General features: G+C 40.3%; 1 protein-coding gene across 1 annotated transcript in view; it reads left to right on the top strand.

Annotated features, from left to right (window-relative positions):
* Positions 1-2604: 2604 nt before the first annotated feature.
* LOC133957972 (mucin-5AC-like) overlaps positions 2605-24164 on the top strand; it is a 37060-nt gene continuing 15500 nt past the window's right edge. The window contains exons 1-34 of the mRNA XM_062393010.1: positions 2605-2671; positions 2833-2886; positions 2992-3253; positions 3701-3815; positions 4707-4797; positions 4875-4981; positions 5112-5340; positions 6091-6216; positions 6308-6425; positions 6571-6709; positions 8026-8136; positions 8362-8431; positions 9044-9181; positions 10239-10403; positions 10486-10580; positions 10676-10802; positions 12110-12365; positions 12934-12980; positions 13072-13175; positions 13318-13469; positions 13596-13734; positions 14310-14420; positions 15571-15750; positions 15853-16092; positions 17511-17667; positions 17933-18061; positions 18314-18464; positions 18578-18621; positions 18707-18934; positions 19048-20082; positions 20314-20773; positions 20823-20892; positions 21039-22919; positions 23229-23963. Coding sequence (XP_062248994.1) covers positions 2605-2671; positions 2833-2886; positions 2992-3253; positions 3701-3815; positions 4707-4797; positions 4875-4981; positions 5112-5340; positions 6091-6216; positions 6308-6425; positions 6571-6709; positions 8026-8136; positions 8362-8431; positions 9044-9181; positions 10239-10403; positions 10486-10580; positions 10676-10802; positions 12110-12365; positions 12934-12980; positions 13072-13175; positions 13318-13469; positions 13596-13734; positions 14310-14420; positions 15571-15750; positions 15853-16092; positions 17511-17667; positions 17933-18061; positions 18314-18464; positions 18578-18621; positions 18707-18934; positions 19048-20082; positions 20314-20773; positions 20823-20892; positions 21039-22919; positions 23229-23963 — 8133 coding nt within the window. The remainder of the gene's footprint in view (positions 2672-2832; positions 2887-2991; positions 3254-3700; positions 3816-4706; positions 4798-4874; positions 4982-5111; positions 5341-6090; positions 6217-6307; positions 6426-6570; positions 6710-8025; positions 8137-8361; positions 8432-9043; positions 9182-10238; positions 10404-10485; positions 10581-10675; positions 10803-12109; positions 12366-12933; positions 12981-13071; positions 13176-13317; positions 13470-13595; positions 13735-14309; positions 14421-15570; positions 15751-15852; positions 16093-17510; positions 17668-17932; positions 18062-18313; positions 18465-18577; positions 18622-18706; positions 18935-19047; positions 20083-20313; positions 20774-20822; positions 20893-21038; positions 22920-23228; positions 23964-24164) is intronic.

Below are 24164 nucleotides of genomic sequence, written 5' to 3'. Positions count from 1 at the left end.
AGAGAGAGGATTTTTAAAACATCGGCGCTGGTCCTTATGCAAAACTTAGACACTTCTAGTGTTTAGTTGTAGAGGTAACTCTGTCAGTCTCTCCTGGAAACAGTTTATAAGAGAGATCCCATCCCTTGGGCAAGATACTGAACCCTGAATTGTCCCTCATAAAATAATTGCTACCAGTACAGCGGTCATCAAGAGCAGAAAAGCTCTATATACAAACAGACTATTTACCATTTACCATCTTGCTTAAAGACACTGTCTGTAACATGAGGATCCAGAGCTGCATTTGCCTTTCAGTTTTACTCTGTCACAGTCTCCGTCAGAAAACTTGTAGAATAGAGGAATCATCAAGATCCATGTCTCTCATCACAGAGCTCAGCTCATCTGTCATCCTGCTCACACTTCTGCTATGATCGCCTATATCACCTAGTTCACAGATTGATGTTGATGCCCCCTGAACTTTCCTCTAGCAAAACCACCAGGCCAATGTTTCCACTAGTACGCCACAGGCTTGCTCCTGCTCTTTGTTATGGGGGCCCTCTCCCACATGTTTCTAAGTCAGCTCTCACTGTTCTCATATTTTGTTCATGTTTTGTGCTCTGAAGCATTTTGAACCTGTGGTGCAGTGTTTTCAAATGCCAGAGCGTCCCAACTATGGTTTGTTTTAAGGTTTTAACTTTATTCCACTCAATCAGCCCCTCAGTCATTTCCTTAAATGGCTTTTCTAGTCTTGATGACCACTCAAGTGCTTTACAGCACAGTTAGCCATTTACCCATTCTCACGCACAATCATACAGTGCATCTATTAGCACCACTTTTTTTGCTATGAGGGGCAATTCGGGGTTCAGCATCTTGCCCGAGGACACTCGATACTCAATACCATATTGCTACTATATATCATTTTATACAATAATATTGTCTTTTGCACACTCTGTCTACATATTCTTACACTCATAGTATATTATATTATCTATTGTATAGTCAAATACTTATATTTATACCTCTACTATATATCATATCATATTATATCATACTCTTTGTATATTCTTTGTATATATAAGTCTATATACACATATTTATACATGGGTACATGTTATTATTATTATTATATTTACTATTATTATTATATATACTGTTGCTGCCATTACTACTATATACTGCTATTATATTGGTATAATTACTATCATATATAAATATAATATGTTATATTATATGATATACTATATATTTTGTACTATTTTTATATACTGTCTAACAATAACATTACCATCATATCATCAGTACGATTACCATCATCTTGCCACTGCACCTTATCTACCTATTTATCTTGTGTTTCTGTTTTTATTCTTTCTACCTACCTCAATATTTTTTATTTTTTTATTTTATTCTACTGTATTGTATTTTATTGTATTCAAATATACCGGCTGCTATGACGACTTAATTTACCTTCGGGGATGAATAAAGTAATCTATCTATCTATCTATCTATCTTATGAACTGTTGTCATGCGTGTGATTTCTCTGCTTTGAAATCCACAGGACTTTTGTGGCTAATGACGGCTTATGATTAGTGCTGCGGTGTCTATGGCTACACCCAATGAGCGTTACGCACACTGCAGACTCACGTCGGCTGGCCCACTATCTCATTTTGGTGGACGTTAAACAATACTAATGGATCTGTTATGAAGTGAAGTGAATTTAAGAAATGTCTGCTCACCATTCATGTGAGTCACTGTTAATTTGAGCTATCGTTAGAGATGACTGCTGGTGATAAGAGAACAAAAGACCTGAACACACCTTGGATCGTTTAAAGCTTTTATCGATTGAGTCAAAATATAACAAAGCAAAGCTAACAAAAACACTCCAATTATATGTAATTGTTTGCTAGTTTGCTTTCTTTTGTATTTTGTGAAGCACTTTGTAACTGTGTTTTGCAAGGTTCCATTTAAATAAAGCTTTTAACTAGATATAAATAAAGAAAATTGTTATTATTATTACTGGTCAATGTAGTATGAGGTATTTTTTCTTTATTTTGCAGAAAATTTAAAGGACCAAATTAAAGCATGGTTAATGTTTCACAAAACAAATATATAAAACAAACAGTAATATTTAGGGATATATTTTGGAAGACCCACAAATTGTAAAATATAAATACAGTTTCTGTAAATTGATAATCAAACCCTTGCTTTTGGATTTGATCACATAAATTAAGTATTTGAAACTGCATTTGTGCAGAATTTTTTATTTTATTTTCCGTTTCATTATGTATTATGAATGTAAACAAAACGTTATGCATCTGTACGATCAACAACACATCAGAAGTAACAAGAGAGAAAAAACACCAATGTAGCGTGTCATCATTGACCTTCAGGAGCCTATTTGTGTGCATCACAGACGTGAGGTGAGCGTCTCTTTTCACGCTCAGTTACCTTCATACCAGGTGTGAGTGAAGGAATGGTCCGCAGCCAAAGGGCAGGACCAGCCTTCATGAATCACCAAGTAAAGCTAAGAAGAGGCCACTCCCTCACCTGCCTCACAAAGATCCCAACCCACGGTATAAAGACCTGGACCTCCCTCCCATCAGCCTCAGTGTTCCTGTGGAGAAGCAAATGGCTATAACGAACAAGTGGTTGCTATGGCTGACGCTGTCTGCCATCGCCGCCGCCTTGCACAGCGGTACTTACATTACACTCCATTAGGAAGCCTGGGAAATACAACACATTGGACGGATCAACAATTTAATTGTTCAAATATTGTTAGAGTAAAGTGTTTTAATGGTGTTTTATATTTGATCATTGATTACTGAACAAATATTTTTTTTCTCTCAACAGAGGCAGAGTCTAGGGTGAACGTGTTCTCTTCCATGTCCCAGATGCCTGGAAAAATAAAAGGTGAACTTGTTGCTGTGAACTATTTCAAATTGTGAGCATTCCATCACATTAAGACAAAGATCTTACTTAGTATTTGTGGCATCACGTCCTGATTTTTCATTCTAGGTGTGAGTCCCATCCACAATGGCCAGGTTTGCAGTACATGGGGAAACTTCCACTTCAAGACCTTTGATGGGGACGTGTTCCAGTTGCCCACCACCTGCAACTACGTCCTGACCTCATCATGCAGGAGCAGCTACAGCGACTTCAACATCCAGATAAGAAGAGAGGAGATTGCCAGCTATCCCGTCATCAAGCACATCATGATGAAGCTGGAAGGTTCAGTGGTGGAGCTCTCAAACGGTTCAGTTGTCGTTGATGGGAAAGAGTGAGTTAAAAACACTATGTCTGCATAAATTAATGCATCAGACTGCATTGTAAATATTTGATAGTATATCATAATCTATTCAATGGGGGGAAAAAACAGTACGTTATCTGATCAATCTGTTAAGTAGTTTATTAAACCGTATTATTATTTGGAATATTGGAAGCAAACATCTTTATGCTTTGTGATTCATCCTGAACTTGAGACCTGCCTCAAGCCTGAAGTGATAATAATTAGAACAGTATAGCCAGAAACTAAACTATATTTCTCTAGAGGATGTCTACTACCACTTAATGCGTTTACAGTATACCTTCCCACACAGTTGCTGTAGATACAACTAATAGATCCACACACTCTCCATATGGCTCTTTGAATAAAAGAGCCAAAAGACGCTTAGAAAAACCTAAGGTCCAAAATAATCGATGTTTCTTCTTTTCTTACTTCCTGCAGAGCCAGTTTACCGTTCAGTCACTCAGGAGTGTTTATTGAAAAAACACCTACCCACATCAAAATCAAAGCAAATTTGGGATTGTTTGCTACCTGGAATGAGGAGGACTCTTTTCTGGTAAGATTATTTGACTGCACAGAAATAACTCTATGTGTAAAAACAGATCAGTTACAACATTTAAACCATATGCCTGATATTATGGAAATCTATATTTATAAAATCAACAACTAGTATTATAAACAACTCGTTGCTTCTATGTGCAGCACATTTTTTAGTGATACAAAGCCATTGGGGAGAGTTTTGGGTTCATCTGCAGGCCAAGTTGTCTTGAAGTCTATTGTCATGTTCCCCAAACCATTCCTGAATCAGTTCTTGCAGAGTGACAGGACCCAAGGGATACATCACATGTCAAAGTAACATCCCAATCAATAACAGATTCCAAGGTTTCCAAGCAGAACTTTGCCCAGAGCTTCACATTACCTCAGCAGGCTTTCCTTCTTCCCATGGAGCACCCAGCTGCCATTTCTTCCCATGCTAAAGGCTGCACATGCACCCAGCCGTGTATACTCGACCACACCAGCCAGCCATTGATCCCTGTGCACATCAGGTGCCCAGGACCTTGTTGCTGGTTAACTGGCTCTGGTCCCTTGGACCAGTTTTGGTTGAGACTGACCACTGTACACCAGGAACTTTCCACAAGATACATCCTTTTGGAGATGCTCTGATCCAGCTGTCCAACCGACACATCTAGCTTCTTGTCGACTTGCTCAGATCATTGCTCATCTATCCTGCTTCCAACGCAACAACTTAAAGAAATTACTGCCCACACTGCCCAATAAAGCCCAACCCTTAACAGGTGCCATTGTAAGATCAACTAATCATCAGGTATTATTTTTGCGGGTTTCAGTGTGTTTGCGTGTGTGTATCTGTGTTTGTATTATTTACTTGTATTTTATTTGTGTATGTTTTAATCTGTACTGGTGTGTGTGTTTGCTTTTGTCCTCTCAGGTGGAGCTAGAAGAGAAATACAGGAACCAAACGTGTGGTCTCTGTGGAGACTTTAATGGGATCCAGCTATACAACGAGTTCTACAGTCACGGTACGCTCTGACACATTTGAACATGTTGGCCAGTGTAGTCGTGGCCACAATCGTAAACTGTGATATTCTCCTGACAGATGTAAAAATTTCCCCTATGGATTTTGCCAACTTCTGGAAAATGGACGGTCCAACTGAGAGCTGCTCCGACTACTCACAGGAACCAATAAAGAGCTGCAAGGACATGGTGAGGAAAAAATATATATTTATGGCAATCAAGTCATTCTAAACAAAATTAGACTTTTATCACTGTTGTACCATGGCCTTGCCCCTTCATTGCTTTGCCTCCTCTGCGTCCTTCCCTGTCTGTCCTGCAGAAACCTCTGTGTGAGCAGATCCTCACGGGGCCAGCCTTCAACAGCTGTCACAGTCTGCTGGACGTTGACGCCTTCACCTCGGCCTGCACCACTGACCTCTGCCAATGCGGCAACGGCACAGATGAACGCGCAGACCCTTTCTGCCTGTGTAACACCGTGTCAGAGTTCTCCAGACAGTGCGTCCATGCTGGTGGAAAGCCCAACAACTGGAGGGCCAAAGAGCTCTGCTGTGAGTGCACTCATCACACACACACACACACACACATCCAGACACACACACATACACACACACATACACACACATACACACACATACACACACTTTGATTGCACTTTCAGTTAGTGAGGATTGTACATCACGCATATTTTAAACAACGCAATCCAAAATGTTGCTCAATATGAAAGCAACACACCCTGAACGTTCAAAGCCTAAAATGCATCATCTTGGGTTTGAATATAACATCCACATAGTACATTTTTAAAATATAGATATAAAACACTGTGTAAATTTTTGATATATTGTTCAGTTCATTCAAAACCTGTTTTTTTCCAATGTATGTATCTATGTATGTAGTGTCTTTGAGCCTAATAAAATGTAATACGAATAATGACAATAATAAGGATAATGGTATATAGTCTGTATCTAAGACAAATGTATTCAACACCAGGCAGCAACTACAAAACATCTTACTGATGGGATCTACTTCTTGTCACTGTTAGACTGTGGAATACTGGGAAAAAAACAGTGTCTACACATTTATTTCACATTCACTTCCTAGCAGCTCATTCATGGAACACTGGGGTCAGAAAGGGTGTACTGATTCATGAGGTCAACCCCAGCCCTGCTTAAAGTTGAGGAGAGCATACCTCAGACATGTGGGCAGGTCGTTTAAGGGCAGGAACAAGGCTGCAGCCATGTGAATGTTATCTGAGAGGTTATGTAAATCAAGTGGTGAGAAAGAATCTGGTGTATTCACAGGGAAGTCATGTCCTCTCAATATGGAGTACAAGGAGTGTGGCAGTCCCTGTGCTGATACCTGCTCCAACCCAGAGGCCAGCCACACCTGTGACAACCACTGTGTCGATGGATGCTTCTGCCCTGCAGGTACAGCAGAGTGACACATGATCACACACACACTCACATACACAAACACACTCAATTTGCTTTAACAAAGTAATGCATTGATCACTTTCAGGCATGGTGCTGGATGATTTAAACAAAAAAGGTTGTGTTCAACTGAGCAAGTGCTCCTGCAGCTACAACAACAAAATCTACGGACCTGGAGAGTCCTACTCCAGTAACTGCAAAAAATGGTATGATACAATATGCATGTGTGTGTGTGTGTGTGTTTTTAAAGGCCTTATAGACTGTATTCCAGGGTAGTGCCAACTAGTTTAGCAAATTAATTATTTCTAACTTTACACCAGCAGTTAAGATTAAGCTATGTTGTTCTGACAGTGTTTGTGCGAGTGGTGAGTGGACGTGTAAGGAGGAGAACTGCCCAGGAACCTGCTCTGTGGAGGGCGGAGCTCACGTCAACACCTTCGATGGAAAAGTCTACACCTTCCATGGGGACTGCTCCTACACTCTGGCTAAGGTAGTATTCACACACAAACACACACATACAAAAGCCTAAACAGCTGAAATCGTCATAGGCAGATGGTTCCATAAAGAGATGTAAATATTAAAATCAAGAGAGCGCAGGTTCATATGTCAACTCTGTACCATCCCATTTAATCACTTAATTTAAATATTAAAAAAGGCAAAGGGATTGACCACATTTATTGAAAGGGCTATAACAACTAATACAACTAAATTTAGATTAGGTGGCATGGTGGTTAGCACTGTTCACACCTTGTTTGTGTGGGTCTTCTCTGGCTTCCTCCCACGTGCAAAGACATGCAGATTGGGGCTAGGTTAACTGTCTAAATTGACTATAGGTGTAACTGTGAGTGTGACATTTTTTTTTGTCTCCGTATGTTGACCCTGTCGTTTCCGAACAAGAAGTTTGCCGGTTCAAATCCCACTCTTCCCAATCTACACTTATCTTGCCAAGTGTCCTTGGCAAGATACTCAACCCTTAGAAAATGGCCCCTCATAAATGTTGAGTGTACTAATTGTAAGTCGCTTTGGACAATAGCGTCAGCCAAATGACATGTAATGTAATGTGTTATTAAATAAGAGGAAGTTAATAAGCTTGTGTTTGTGTTTAACAATGAGACAAATTAGTCAAAGGAATTGTAGATGGTTTTACTTTGAACTACTAGGCTAATTGAAACAGTGAAATACAGAGGAACCACTTACTTCATAAATATTACCCACTTTTCTTCTGATCATAATCCTTTCCCTACCTCCTATTATTACTAAAAGTAATATTTATACATATACTAATAGTATCACAACTTTTACTATTATTACCACAACTACTACTATTAATTGTATACGGTATCAAAATCAAATCAAATCAAAGTTTATTGTCACATGCACCAATGACAGCGTCATCGGAGCAGTGAAATTCTTATGACATGGCAGGCAAACATCTACGCAGTAGGCGACTTTACAAAATGAAAAATAACATACTATGTAACATGACATATAACATAATATTGTAACATATAACATATAACACAGTCAAGTGAATATTAAATTAAGTAATATGAATATATGTATAACATATAACATAGTCAAATTAAAGTCAAAGTCAAATGAAGCAGCAGTTTACAGGGTGAAGGAGTGGGGAATATTAAATAAAATAATATAAATATATGTATAACATATAACATTATAGGTATATTAATGTTGCTGGTATTGCTGGCACAAATACATCCACCATCACTTTTCTTTAATGGCATTTGGTTTCCTTTGCATGTTGTTTGAGTTCAGAAGTTGAACAGCAGCTTTTTATCTGTTCAGGACTGCAATGGAACCCAGTTTGTGGTACAGGGAGAACTGGCACAGTGCGGACTGACTGACAGTGAAACCTGCCTCAAGTCTGTTACTCTAGGACTGTCCGGAGCGACAAATGTGAGTATGACACACACACACACACACACACACAAACACACACTCACACAATCTTGTAACAAGGTTGAGTTTGATCACTCATCAGTCAATGTCATGTTTACATGAATTATATTTATCAAAGTTGTGTATTGTTGCATGACTTGTTTGTTTTGTTGTTTTTAATAGCCTGTAGACAGACCCAAAATATGAATGTTTTCATAACATTTTGTTTCCTTTCATATTAAGGTGATCACCATCCAGCCCAGTGGCAAGGTCTTTGTGAACGGCATCTACGCTCAGTTACCATTTTCTGCTGGTGAGAGACTCCTCTGATCTGTAACCACCTCCGACATGTTTAAATAACACACAGCATCACTTAGTGTGGTGTATATAGAGCTTAGTTATTTGATTCTTTAAAGTAAAGCAGTTCGTGAGAACACTAAATCTGCCACACAGTGGTTGGAGCTGTCATTATAATTTTGTTTATGTGCTGCTTGTTTACTCACACACACTGTACAGAGCTAAAGTCACTGGGTGCTGCAGGGCCCTGCTGGGGACAGAGATGACATGATAGGACACACACACAATAGTGTATGTGTGTCCTATCAGTCTTTACTCTCCAAGAAAAGTCTATCTATTGTAAATTTAATATTTAGAAAATAATTGTAATGAAATTAATTTACAATCATATTATTCCCGTTTCTGCAGTATCTGATTTCAATAATCATCCAGTGGCTGTTTCTACACAGTTGCCCCAAACAGCTTGATTGTTTTATATTCAGATATAATGAGAGAATGAAAAAAACAATATTTTGAATATCTAATATTCTCTAACTGCAAATTGTATTTGTCACTAGCCAAATTGGCATACGCATATGGCAGTTTTCCACCCTTATAACTGATCCTGTCCCTTTCTCTGTACATGTAGTCGGAATCTCGGCCTTCAGAGCATCTTCTTTCTACCTGCTGATCCAAACTTCTGTGGGCATTCTGCTGGAAGTGCAGCTCCAGCCAATCATGCAGCTCTACATTAGAGTGGGCAGTGACTACATGGACAAGACCTGTGGTATGTGCATCGAAACAATCAGAATGTGATCTCAGACTGGAAACACTCTACAGAAATGAGTTATGTCTTTAATGAATCCTGTTATTGCATATGTATAAATGTAAAAGGAAAAACACAAGACAAGTAACACAAGCAGCTCGTTCAGCCTTTAAAGTTTGTATTACAACATAAGCAGCAACAGATATATCCATTAGGGGAAAAAAGGAAGGCATACATGCACATTCTCTACTTCTAATAAAAATGCAATCAAGAGTGGGTGTAAAGACAGAAAGGATTGTGACATAGGTTATTCAACCCTGTAGAGCTAGTTTCCTTAATAAATTCATTCAGTATTTCTCTTCTCCAAAAGGTTAGGGGAGCTTATTTACTGTTAAAACCTTAGACTGTGTGTTCAATCAGTTTAATATAAAGTCTTATTTATGGTGGCAGTTACATTTGGAAACTTTGATCTTATTAGTTGAATTCATTACTCCCTCTGGGTTGTGATGAACAAAACTCTTTTATTAGGACATACAACTCTAAATATCCTAATATGCAGGTCTATATGCTTCCTTTTATTATCGGACCATAGTTGATATGGTGCGACATATAAATATAAATATATATATATAAGACTGCTATATATATATATATATATATATATTTATATATATATATACAGATATCAGCCTAATTGTCATCTAATTGTCATCTTTAATGATAAGGATCAGTGGTATCAGAGCTGCAAGTTATCGATGATGTTTCTACTGTTGTTGCTTTAAATGAATTGGTTTTAATGCCAAAACGGCTTATTGCTTTTATTGTGAAGAAGTTCATTGGAATGTAATGTGTTGACCACTGAGTTAGCAGAGCTTCTTTGATGGTTCAGGTGAACAAATTTTACTATTTTAGATATTTACATTTATAATTTTTTTTTAATCACTCTGTGAGAAAGAAGAGGAATCTTCGACAGTAAGGCATACAAATTATGAAGCTGTAGTGACTTGATCACATAAATAATTGTATCATAAAATGAAGGCTTAGGTGATGTAGTTAACATGATAGTGTCTGCCTGCAGGTCTGTGTGGGAACTTCAACAATAACCAAGCTGATGACTTCCTGAAGCTCAGTGGTGTTCCAGAATCCACAGCAGCTGGATTTGTCAACAGCTGGAAGACACATGGCAGTTGTAAAGATATTAAGAGGAGCTTTGACAACCCCTGCAGTCTTAGTCTGGAAAATGGTAGGTCTGACTCTTTTTGATTGTCTGTCAGCACGTTGGTTTCATCAGGATGACTTATTTTTGTCTTGTTTGTCGCTGACAGAGAAATACGCTGTGTACTGGTGCTCCATGCTGAGTGATCCTCAGGGAGTGTTTGCCCCATGCCACCAAGAGATCAGTCCTGACTCTTACAAAGAGGTCAGGTCTCACAGCTACGACTTTTACTCATGTCTGTCTTCCTCGACCAGACCAGTCACCTCACACTGCTCTTTCTTTATTTTGTCCTCTCACAGAACTGCATGTATGACAGCTGTAACTGTGAGAAAAGCGAAGAGTGCATGTGTGCTGCAGTCTCTTCTTATGTGCATGCCTGTGCATCTGCAGGGATCAAGATCAATGGCTGGAGGAAGACCATCTGTGGTGAGGAGTGGGGAGCGATGAACTGACCTATAGGGCTGCACAATTCTGGTTGAAAGGAGAATCACTGTTTGTTTTTCCACTCATACCTGATCTCACCACGCTTTCCTCCATTAGAGTCCATTTTATGTTCACATGCTTTGTTTCTTTACTATTACCTATTTTAAAGGACACAATGCTTTTTCAGTACATGCAGCTCAAATAAAGCTGTCTGTATAAAGCTGTCTGTACAAAGTTGCTCACGAGGACATGATTGAATAAATGTCTTTTTGTTTGTGCGGAATTGAAAATATCAGGGTCTAGTCTATTTGCAGAAGGAGCTTTAAAGACTCCTTCTACGTTGCTATGCAAATCATTTTTTAAACCCTGTACAGACCTGGCATCAACATCTGTCCTGAGAGGTCTGATCACATATAGACAGCTTTGAAAAGGTGTGATGGCACAACATGATCTGAAGTGTATTCACTTGTGTACACTTTGGATCAGATCACAGATCACACAGATGTTAATAGCAGGTGGGAGCATGGTAAGACAGTCAGGCATATTGTTGTATTGATCAGAGGATGGGGCATAACATTTTCCTTCTTTATAGCATGTCACACCAGATAGCCCTTGAGAAGTTTTCTTCTGTTCTTCAAACCTCTGTTAAAGCAGTCTGATTATCTGCAGGGTTCCTGTCTTAATTTTATAAATGTTGAAACATTCAGTAAGTTATAATATCAAAAGCAAGCAGAAGTTGAACCAGCAACCAAATAATTAAATTAAATTCCTCTAAACTCTGGTCCAGAGTGATTACAGGCAGTAAGAAAAGCACTGAAAGTACTCTGTAAGTCCACTAGAGAGCAGCATGCTATCATTGTTGATCAAAGGGCTTACGTCTTATTATCTCTCACACACAGATACACACAGACACACACACACACACACACACACACACACACACACAGATAAGTACACACCCACACACAAACAGTATGTTTATACATAAAAACACTCCATAGTTGCCGATGTGTTTAATTTACACCAAATCGGTCTTGTTGAATCTGCAGCACATACCAGTGCAGACTAAATCAAAAACACAGGGCCACATTTTGATAACAAAAGTGTACAGGAAAGTGTGGAGTGCTGATACCCGATGTTGATATTTATAGAAGTAAACACATAAAAATCATCTCCTGTAGGAAATCATGCTGTTGCCTTGGTCCTGCAGGGTGGCCCCACATGAAACCACAAATACAAATAAAATGCTGCTGTACCACTATACCAAAAATACTTTGTTTTTCACTGATCCTGTGCTTTGTCCTCCTCAGGGAAATACGCCAGCTCCTGCCCGAGCAGCATGGTCTACTCCTACAACATCACGGCCAGCAGTCGCACCTGCCGCTGCCTCAGCACCACAGATCTCAGCTGCCACATCTCCTTCCCCCCCATTGACGGCTGTATCTGTGCAGAGGGAACCTACCTGGATGACTTTGGGAAATGTGTCCCATCTAAGGCCTGTCCCTGTTACGACCAAGGCTCGGTGGTGTCTCCTGGAGAGGTGGTCAGCAAGGATGGAGTCATGTGGTATGAAAATTACATATTTCACTAGTTTTTCCCAGATAAGCAAAAATAGCAGGTTCAGGAAGTGTCAGTGACAGACATAGTGATGAAATTACAACATTGGTCAAGAAATTTCATATAACTGCATGATGAAGGTTCCGCATTGGAGGTTGCTCGATCAAAAATAATTGGTGTGAGGTATTCAGAGGTGGTGTTTTAACCAGTTTTACTGACTTTACAGACCCCTTCAGTTATCTTCTCTTTATCAGAAAAGCATCTGCTGATTTGCTCTCTGAGTGAAGTGATCAATGTTGAAGTGCCTGCTGTTAAAAATATCATCTTAATGATCACAGAGAGGAGGTGAGAAGAAAACAGATAAAAGTCTGAAAGCTGCTGACACTAGGCTGAAAACTGACTTAATGACGGACTTTTTGAGCAGATTTAGGCTATTTTGCATTGAAAATAGTTGTTTTTAAAGCAGTTGCACAATAGCTTTGTATTACCTCAAATTCCCTAATTGGTCATACATGGTCGAATCGCACACAATGTGAGTATTAACATATATGTATATTTGTTGTAATTTCTACACTAGCACCTGTAAGAAGGGCAAACTCAGCTGCATTGGAGAAATACAATCAGGTAAGTTACATGAAAGGAATCAGGGTTAGGGTTAGAAATGCACTTCACTTTAGAAATACAGTAAATTAATTTCAGACTTGTCTTTTCTCAGGAACCTGTGCTCCTCCCATGGTGTTCTTCAACTGCTCTGCTAATGGTCCCGCTGCAAAAGGAACTGAGTGTGAGATGAGCTGCAACACATTAGACATGGCCTGTGTGAGTCACCTGTTCCCCACCATAAAGGATTTATTTACATGCGAGCACAGATAAATAGTTTATACTGGTTGTAAGACATTGTCTCTGCTGGAGCAGAAATGAAAGCTGACTGTGGACTGTACATTTGAACTTTCCTTTCCAGATGACCACAGGATGTGTCTCTGGCTGCATGTGTCCACCTGGGTTGGTATCTGATGGTAAAGGACACTGCATCAAGCCAGAGGCCTGTCTCTGTGATCACAATGGGATCTCCTACCAGCCTGGAGAGACCACCAGGGTGGACTGCAACACCTGGTAAGTGAATCACAAGTAGATTGAGACACTGACGCTAGAAAGCCGTGACAGGTTTCCCCCTGTGACATGTAAACACAAAAAGGCCATTTATAATCGTGATTCCATCTGTTGTGTATCTGCTCACAGCACTTGTAAAGACAGAAAGTGGATCTGTACAACCGATCAGTGTGATGGGACTTGCTCTGTGTATGGTGCTGGACACTACATGACCTTCGATCAGAAGCGCTTCACCTTTGATGGCAACTGTGAATACGTTCTCACTCAGGTATGACTGTGCCAGAAAAACAGCTGAAAATCAGAAAGATAGATGTATGACGAATGAGCTGTCACTAAAGGGGATTAGTATGTTGAGCAGAATCAAAGGGAAGACATTCTCTCAAATGTCCTTGCTTGATTTTGTGTGTGTATAGTAATACATCATTATTATCAACTCCAAAATCCAAAACAAACATTCATTCAACTTGGTTGCCACTGGCGTGGAGCAGGTATGCTCTGTCAGAAACGTTATCCTTGCTTTATGTACATATGTACAGCTAGAGGCTGATAATATTCTTTGGCTTGAAGCAGTTATTACCTCCGCCAGGGAGGTTGTAGCCTGTCATTCTGTTTGCAGCATTACGCAAACATTAGGGCCCAGATTAATAGAAATCATTAAACATCAGTGGGCGAATCCAGGAATTGACTGTTGGGCATTGGCAGTCGATGCACTCTTCAAAGTGCCCATGTAGATTTTATATACATTTTATTAAAAATGAAAATGAAATATAAGGGTGAACATCAGGAATAAAGAGATAATGTACTTATTTGTGTGTGTGCCTGTGTGGGTGTCCCCTTCCTCAGGACTACTGTGGAAGCGCTCAGAGTAATGGAACTTTCAGAGTGATCACTGAGAATGTTCCGTGTGGAACCACAGGAACCACCTGCTCTAAGACCATCAAGATCTTTCTGGAGGTAAACAATAAGAAAAAAAAACATTAAAAAGCTCTGTTGTTCTCCGCCACTTTCAGTTGTGGGTCCCATCAGCACTTATAGGCTCTCCTGATGTTCCTGTACACATTCCCATGCAGCCACTTTGTTAAGTCTCTCAGTCGCATTGTAGAAAATTTCATTTTACACCCAGCTACTGTGTGCTGGACAGTCTCAGTGTTATCTTTGCACAGCTTGCCCTTTGAGTCTTGTCTCCTGTAGCAGCCTTTATTGATTTAGTTCTTAGGAGTTCTTGAGCTGCCTCTATGATGTCGTTCATGTCACCCACTTCCTCTATCTGTCAACAGTGTTTCCCAATATTTATCTCGACTATGGCTGCCCGCCATATTCTAATTTGTCTTGCCACAGTTTCATAATAAATCGAAAAATGTTTAATGTCTTGTCATAATAATGTGGAGCCTGCTCTTTTTTTGCAACATTAGGTTTTTCTTCTCCTATACTTCTCATAATAGCATATAACATATCTAACTTGGTGCTGAACTTTGGGTGGAACCCTCCATGCAATTTGATTTTTGTGTCTTGAGCTTGGAGTCATCTACCTTCTCCTGTGGCCTGCTTACTATTCCAAGTGGGTAACAGATGACTAAACAGGCTTACAGGTTGAGACATTGGGTCATATTCCTATCATTGAGCTGGCTTCTTAGCACCTGTCTTTCCCTTTGGAGGTGTTTAGTTTTGACTGATCTTGTGTTCTCATGTGGGACACCCAGATACTTGTAGATGTATATATTATCCTCTATGTTATCCGAACCTATTGTAACTTCAGCACTTCACTCCTGGTCACATCCTACTGCTTTATACTTTATGTATTATGTAATACATAATATGCTACTACTTGATGTTACGGTTGCCTAGGAATCGCTATGTCTATCACAACTGCCTTTGTCTGCTGTTTGATGAACCACCAGAACGTCCAGTAGGTTAGACATCACCAGTTTATCAGTCTTGATCTGGAAGTTATAGCCCATACTCAGCAGGGATGTTCCGGTACAGCCACTCCCTGTCTCCATCTTACACTACAAAATATTGTGTTGATTTAATTCTACAAGGATAAAATGTCAACACACACACACACACACACTTACCAATAATCCTTGCCTTATATTTTGTGCAGAGTGCAGAACTGATTCTTACAGAAGGAAACTACAGGTTGCTTTCAAGTGGAAATGAAGAGGCCACTCCATTCCGTTATAGCACTATGGGTAACTACCTCGTAATTGAAGCCAACAATGGACTCATTCTCATGTGGGACAGGAAAACCACCTTGTTCATCAAGCTCAGCCCAAAATATAAGGTAACCTCGGTGTAAATGAACCAAGGCTATGGTCGAAATGTGAAAAAACATGAGCTTTGTTTGTGTTTAACAACATGAGATAATGAGCTCTTCTTTTTTCAGGGTCGGGTGTGTGGGCTTTGTGGCAGCTATGACAACAATGCAAATAACGACTTCACTACAAGGTGCCATGCAATGGTTGTCAGCCCACTGGTGTTTGGCAACAGCTGGAAGGATTTACCAAGCTGCCCAGATGCTCCGAGTATTAACAGCCCCTGCACAGACAACCCATACAGACAGTCGTGGGCCAAGAAACAGTGCAGCATCATACAGAGTGACGTCTTCTCCACCTGCCATTCTATTGTAAGTTGTTGTTTACATAATCTTTGGCAATCCATAGCACAACTTCTCTGAGCCACATGATATTCTAACACTAAAGAAGGCTTTGCACCCCCATGTGGCAGAACACGTGCATAGGAGAGCGAGGAGTAGATCAAAATCTATGAAAAGAGCTCCCGCACACTGTTCAATTTGCAATCAGTGATTAATTAGATACTAGACCTTCATCAGGCAAATATCTTGTGCTAATGAACAGCCATTCTAAATAGGGAGTGGCCACAGGTCAGCCACCAAATCACATTCATTATAAATGGGTAAAACTGCAAAGATGTATTTATGGCAAGTACAAAATTAACTGTAATAAAACACATAACGCATCATCATCTCAATGAATATGATCAGGCCTCACAAAATAACCATTGTCATAGAAAAACAGAAAATATTCAACATTTATACATCAAACCAGAGTCCTCCTTCATGCCCATCTCAACATGTCAAAGCAATCAAACCATAAAAAAACACACCAAAAGACATCCCATGTGTCATCAATTCATACACATAAATGCATACAATATATTAAATGGACACAATGACAGATCTCATTTGTTTAAAAAACGCTGATAATATGTGTACATATTCATAGGCATCCACAAATGTCTGAAGCTGTGCAAGGAAATGCACAGATTAATCCAAAGCACCTGGTACACTTTTTTACGTTATATGCTAATATAGTGTCGCACAGGAAAGTTAGAGAGGTTTTAGTAGAGACCACCACTAAACTGAGAGAAGAAGAAAAAGAACAACATTAGGTAGCAGTATTCACCCTGGAGTTTACCAGCATTATGGATTAAAACAAAACTTATCATGACCAAACATCAGAGGAAAGATGTGAATTATGTTTGTTGCTCTCAGATGGGATCTTTGTTTTTTGCTGTTGTTTGCCTGCTGGTTTCATTGAGTGTTGGTCGTAGAAAGATGGCAAAGATACTGTTGCAATCTGTGTTGTCGGCTTGTATTTTAAGCAGTAGTATGTTCATTGGTACCCGCTTTGTGTGTTTGCTCGATGTGCATTATATTTGAATTGTGTCTGGTTTTGGGGGATATTGCTGTCATGGGCGCTCAGCTGAGCTCCCACATGTAAAAAAAAAAGGTCTGGCATGTCCATACTTCAAAACTTGATTTTGTATATTACCTTGTTGATTAGGGTTCCAAGAGAACTGGGCAAATTGTGAATGATAAACATAAACCACTTTGATCCAACTCTGTGTGAACTTGCACAACACTGACTAAACCAGCTACATACAGTAAATGCAGTAGAATAAAAACTAGATTATTTGCATGTCAACAAACGGAAGTGCAACCTTTCCTCCATTTTGTGTCGTAGAGTTACTCTTTACTAAACACTAAACTGAACTCACCAAATGTATCAACACACTTTGCAGGTGGATCCTACACCATACTATGAAGCATGTGTATTCGACTCATGTGCTTGTGACACTGGTGGAGACTGCGAGTGTTTCTGCACTGCTGTGGCTGCGTATGCTGAATCGTGTAATCAAGCTGGTGTCTGTCTACGATGGAGAACCCCTAAAATCTGCCGTAAGTAACGAGGATGAGAGATTTCTTGGTGAGCTAATTTTCAATTCGAATTATGTTTACTTTAGTTAATTTCACATAACACAAAACTAGCTAAATAATCACATCAAAATGATTGTCATGACATTTTCAATGTTGTGATTTCATACTAAAGTACCATGTCTGTCAAGTACAAAGGTAAATATAAGGCTATGTACACCAACACATCAAGGCCATCAGATCCAGCCTGACAAATGCGCAAACTGGATTCGTTGTTTCTCTTTTTCAGCTCTCTTCTGTGATTACTACAATCCCCCTGGTGAATGTGAATGGCACTATATGCCTTGTGGTTCTCCTTGTATGAAAACCTGCCGGAACCCTTCAGGCAGCTGCTCCACACAGATACCTCCTCTTGAAGGTACAAGATAAGGATTTTATAACTTGACCTCATCTGTTAATGAAATTTATTAGCAAGATTGACAATTGATAACATCAGTACATTTTACCGTTACATAACATAATTTCCTTAATAATATCAATCATTCCACCACAATTCAATGGGTAAATGAAATTCTAACCACTTTCAAATGGTGCTATTCCTGGTTTAAAAAAAATGCCATAAAGTACCCTCTCTTGCAATGTATGAATAGATGTTGTTTTTTTCAATTAGGTTGCTATCCCAAGTGTCCCACTGCTCAGCCATACTTTGATGAGGATACAATGACGTGTGTCGTAAAAGAACAATGTGGTTGCTATGATAAAGAGGGGAAACACTATGATAACGGTGACAAAGTTCCAACAACCAAAAACTGTTATACATGGTAGGTTTTGCATATCTTCCATGGGCTAACCGATGCAATGTAATGTTGTGGGATTTTCAAATACAAATTAAACACAATAATCTAATCTGACTTTATGTTTTTCTCTCTTTAAGTACATGCAGTTCAATGACCATCATATGTCGATACGATACTGAAGGTAAGCAAAGACTTGGAGTGATCATTGGTTTAAAAAACGTGTATGTGAGGTCAAAATGTCAATTAACGATCTCCTCTTTTCACAGCCTGTAGTTGCACATATCATGGAAACAAATATCCCTTTGGCAAAACAATCTATAACACAACAGATGGACATGGTAACTGCATGACAGCAGTATGTGGTACAAATGGCACCATTGACAAGGAGTCTTACCCATGCCCAGTACCAGCCATAACTACACAATTGCCCACTGTGACTTCAACTACAATTAGTCAGTCTCCAACCACATTTGTTTTTACATCAACCACACCAGGTATGTATGGTCCAGGTAAACATTTTTCGATTTTAAGACATACAGTAATCAGCTATATAACGCAAGATTTATTACTTAATCATTGTCCGTTTTATGTGTGTTTACAGAACCAGTTACAGTCACTTGTAATCCTTGTGTATGGTCGCCATGGTATGATTCCAGCTTCCCCACACTGGGAACTCCAGGAGGAGACGACGAAACTTATGAAAAGATTAGAAGGGCTGGAAACAAGATATGTGATAAGCCAAGTCAAATCGAATGCAGAGCTGAGAAATTTCCTAATGTCCCAATTAACAATGTGGGACAGATTGTGGAATGTAATATAGCTAAGGGGCTGATGTGTAGAAATGAAGACCAGTCTGGGCCATTGGCCCTGTGCTTTAACTACCAAGTCAGAGTTCTGTGTTGTGATTATAGTGTATGTCCAACAAAGCCTGCTCCACATCCAACCTCAACCGAAAATCCCACAACAAAACATGTTACAGGGGAACCTTGTCAGGAAACATGCTTCTGGTCAAAATGGATAAGCTCGGACTATCCTGATCATGGTCCACAGGGTGGGGACAATGAAACCATCAAGCACATCATCAAGAAGGGATACAACATCTGTGAGAATCCAGTGGAAGTGGAGTGTCGGGTATTTCACTATGAATCAATGCCCCTTGAGCAATTAGGGCAAAATGTAACTTGCAATAACAAAGTAGGACTCCTGTGTAAGAACAGCTTACAGTATCCCCCCATATGTTTAAATTATGAAATAAAAGTAAAATGTTGCAAGACAGTACAATGCGACACAACGCTGAATCCAACAAGTACTATGTTCCAAACCTTACCAACTGTAGCATCAACTACTACAACTAAAATGCCCCTAAAAACAACTAAAAAAACTACAACTCATCCACCTATAACTAATACTTTAAGAACAACACCTACTACCAAAACTGAAACCACAACAACCGAGAAACCTACAACCTCTACTAAATCCACCCCTACTACTACAACTGAAACCACAACTCAGCCAAAAACAACTACTACTACGACCACCAACCCTACCACTACAACTAAAACAACAACTCAGCCAAAAACAACTACTACTACGACCACCAACCCTACTACTACGACTGAAACAACAACTCAGCCAAAAACAACTACTACAACGACTACCAACCCTACTACTACAGCTGAAACAACTCAGCCAAAAACAACTACTACTACGACCACCACCCCTACTACTACAACTGAAACCACAACTCAGCCAATAACAACTACTACTACGACCACCACCCCTACAATTACAACTGAAACAACAACTCTGCCAATTACAACAACTCCTTCAAACACCACTGAAACAACTACCACCACCCAGGCACCTACAGCTGGACCATGCCCTGGGGGACATGATTTGAAATGTGGTTGGTCAAAGTGGATCAATCTTGGTGAGCCCACACCAGGCCCTAGTGGTGGGGATGATGAATCCATCCAGAAAATAATCTCTGCTGGTTATCACATTTGCTCAGCTCCAGAAGAAGTCCAGTGCAGAGCCATTATTTACCCACATCTTGCCATCTCCAATGTTGGGCAGGCTGTGACTTGCAATAAGAGTGTGGGTCTTATATGCAACAACAAACAACAAGGACTTCAGCAAGAGTGTTTTGATTATGAGATTAAATTCAAATGTTGTGAGTGTCAAACATCTTCTACTGTCAAACCAAGTACTATACCGGCTACTACTTCAACCACAACACCTACTACCACAACTGCGACAACAACTCACTCACCAACAACTACTACTGCAACCACAACCCCTACTACCACCACTGAAACGACAACAACAACTCAGCCAAAAACAAATACTTCAACCACAACAGAAACAACTACCACCACCCAGGCACCTACAGCTGGACCATGCCCTGGGGGACATGATATGGAATGTGGTTGGTCAAAGTGGATCAATCTTGGTGAGCCCACACCAGGCCCTAGTGGTGGGGATGATGAATCCATCCAGAAATTAATCTCTGCTGGTTATCACATTTGCTCAGCTCCAGAAGAAGTCCAGTGCAGAGCCATTATTTACCCACATCTTGCCATCTCCAATGTGGGACAGGCTGTGACTTGCAATAAGAAAGTGGGTCTTATATGCAATAACAAACAACAAGGACTTCAGCAAGAGTGTTTTGATTATGAGATTAAATTCAAATGTTGTGACTGTCCAACATCTTCTACTGTCAAACCAAGTACTATACCTGCTACTACTTCAACCACAACACCTACTACCACAACTGCGACAACGACTCACTCACCAACAACTACTACTACAACCACAACACCTACTACCACTACTGAAATGACAACAGCAACACAGCCACAAACAACTACTTCAACCACAACAGAAACAACTACCACCACCCAGGCACCTACAACTGGACCATGCCCTGGGGGACATGATATGAAATGTGTTTGGTCAAAGTGGATAAATCTTGGTGAGCCCACACCAGGCCCTAGTGGTGGGGATGATGAATCCATCCAGAAAATAATCTCTGCTGGTTATCACATTTGCTCAGCTCCAGAAGAAGTCCAGTGCAGAGCCATTATTTACCCACATCTTGCCATCTCCAATGTGGGACAGGCTGTGACTTGCAATAAGAATGTGGGTCTTATATGCAACAACAAACAACAAGGACTTCAGCAAGAGTGTTTTGATTATGAGATTAAATTCAAATGTTGTGACTGTCCAACATCTTCTACTGTCAAACCAAGTACTATACCTGCTACTACTTCCACCACAACACCTACTACCACAACTGCGACAACAACTCACTCACCAACAACTACTACTACAACCACAACCCCTACTACCACAACTGAAACAACAACAGCAACACAGCCACAAACAACTACTTCAACCACCACAGAAACAACTACCACCACCCTGGCACCTACAACTGGACCATGCCCTGGGGGACATGATATAAAATGTGTTTGGTCAAAGTGGATCAATCTTGGTGAGCCCACATCAGGCCCTAGTGGTGGGGATGATGAATCCATCCAGAAAATAATCTCTGCTGGTTATCACATTTGCTCAGCTCCAGAAGAAGTCCAGTGCAGAGCCATTATTTACCAACATCTTGCCATCTCCAATGTGGGACAGGCTGTAACTTGCAATAAGAGTGTGGGTCTTATATGCAACAACAAACAACAAGGACTTCAGCAAGAGTGTTTTGATTATGAGATTAAATTCAAATGTTGTGACTGTCCAACATCTTCTACTGTCAAACCAAGTACTATACCTGCTACTACTTCCACCACAACACCTACTACCACAACTGCGACAACAACTCACTCACCAACAACTACTACTACAACCACAACCCCTACTACCACCACTGAAACGACAACAACAACTAAGCCACAAACAACTACTTCAACCACAACAGAAACAACTACCACCACCCAGGCACCTACAGCTGGATCATGCCCTGGGGGACATGAAATGGAATGTGGTTGGTCAAAGTGGATCAATCTTGGTGAGCCCACATCAGGCCCTAGTGGTGGGGATGATGAATCCATCCAGAAAGTAATCTCTGCTGGTTATCACATTTGCTCAGCTCCAGAAGAAGTCCAGTGCCGGGCCATTATTTACCCACATCTTGACATATCTAATGTGGGACAGGCTGTGACTTGCAATAAGAATGTGGGTCTTATATGCAATAACAAACAACAAGGACTTCAGCAAGAGTGTTTTGATTATGTGATTAAATTCAAATGTTGTGAGTGTCCAACATCTTCTACTGTCCACCCAAGTACTATACCTGCTACTACTTCAACCACAACACCTATTACCACAACTGCGCCAACGACTCACTCACCAACAACTACTACTACAACCACAACCCCTACTACCATCACTGAAACAACAACAACAACTCAGCCACAAATAACTACTTCAACCACAACAGAAACAACTACCACCACCCAGGTACCTACAGCTGGACCATGCCCTGGGGGACATGATATGGAATGTGGTTGGTCAAAGTGGATCAATCTTGGTGAGCCCACACCAGGCCCTAGTGGTGGGGATGATGAATCCATCCAGAAATTAATCTCTGTTGGTTATCACATTTGCTCAGCTCCAGAAGAAGTCCAGTGCCGAGCCATTATTTACCCACATCTTGACATATCTAATGTGGGACAGGCTGTGACTTGCAATAAGAATGTGGGTCTTATATGCAATAACAAACAACAAGGACTTCAGCAAGAGTGTTTTGATTATGAGATTAAATTCAAATGTTGTGAGTGTCCAAAATCTTCTACTGTCAAACCAAGTACCATACCTGCTACTACATCAACCACAACACCTACTACCACAACAGCGACAACGACTCACTCACCAACAATTACTATTACAACCACAACCCCTACTACCACCACTGAAACGACAACAAAAACTCAGCCACAAACAACTACTTCAACCACAACAGAAACAACTACCACCACCCTGGCACCTACAGCTGGACCATGCCCTGGGGGACATGATATGGAATGTGGTTGGTCAAAGTGGATCAATCTTGGTGGGCCCACACCAGGCCCTAGTGGTGGGGATGATGAATCCATCCAGAAAATAATCTCTGCTGGTTATCACATTTGCTCAGCTCCAGAAGAAGTCCAGTGTCGAGCCATTATTTACCCACATCTTGCCATCTCCAATGTGGGACAGGCTGTGACTTGCAATAAGAATGTGGGTCTTATATGTAACAACAAACAACAAGGACTTCAGCAAGAGTGTTTTGATTATGAGATTAAATTCAAATGTTGTGAGTGTCCAACATCTTCTACTTTCAAACCAAGTACTATACCTGCTACTACTTCAACCACAACACCTACTACCACAACTGCGACAACAACTCACTCACCAACAACTACTACTACAACCACAATCCCTACTACCACTACTGAAACGACAACAGCAACACAGCCACAAATAACTACTTCAACCACAACAGAAACAACTCCCACCACCCAGGCACCTACAGCTGGACCATGCCCTGGGGGACATGATATGGAATGTGGTTGGTCAAAGTGGATCAATCTTGGTGAGCCCACACCAGGCCCTAGTGGTGGGGATGATGAATCCATCCAGAAAATAATCTCTGTTGGTTATCACATTTGCTCAGCTCCAGAAGAAGTCCAGTGCCGGGCCATTATTTACCCACATCTTGACATATCTAATGTG

This window comes from Platichthys flesus, chromosome 1 (assembly GCF_949316205.1).
Source record: "Platichthys flesus chromosome 1, fPlaFle2.1, whole genome shotgun sequence".
Classification (NCBI taxonomy): domain Eukaryota; kingdom Metazoa; phylum Chordata; class Actinopteri; order Pleuronectiformes; family Pleuronectidae; genus Platichthys; species Platichthys flesus.
This window is presented reverse-complemented; position numbering and strand designations above follow the sequence as displayed.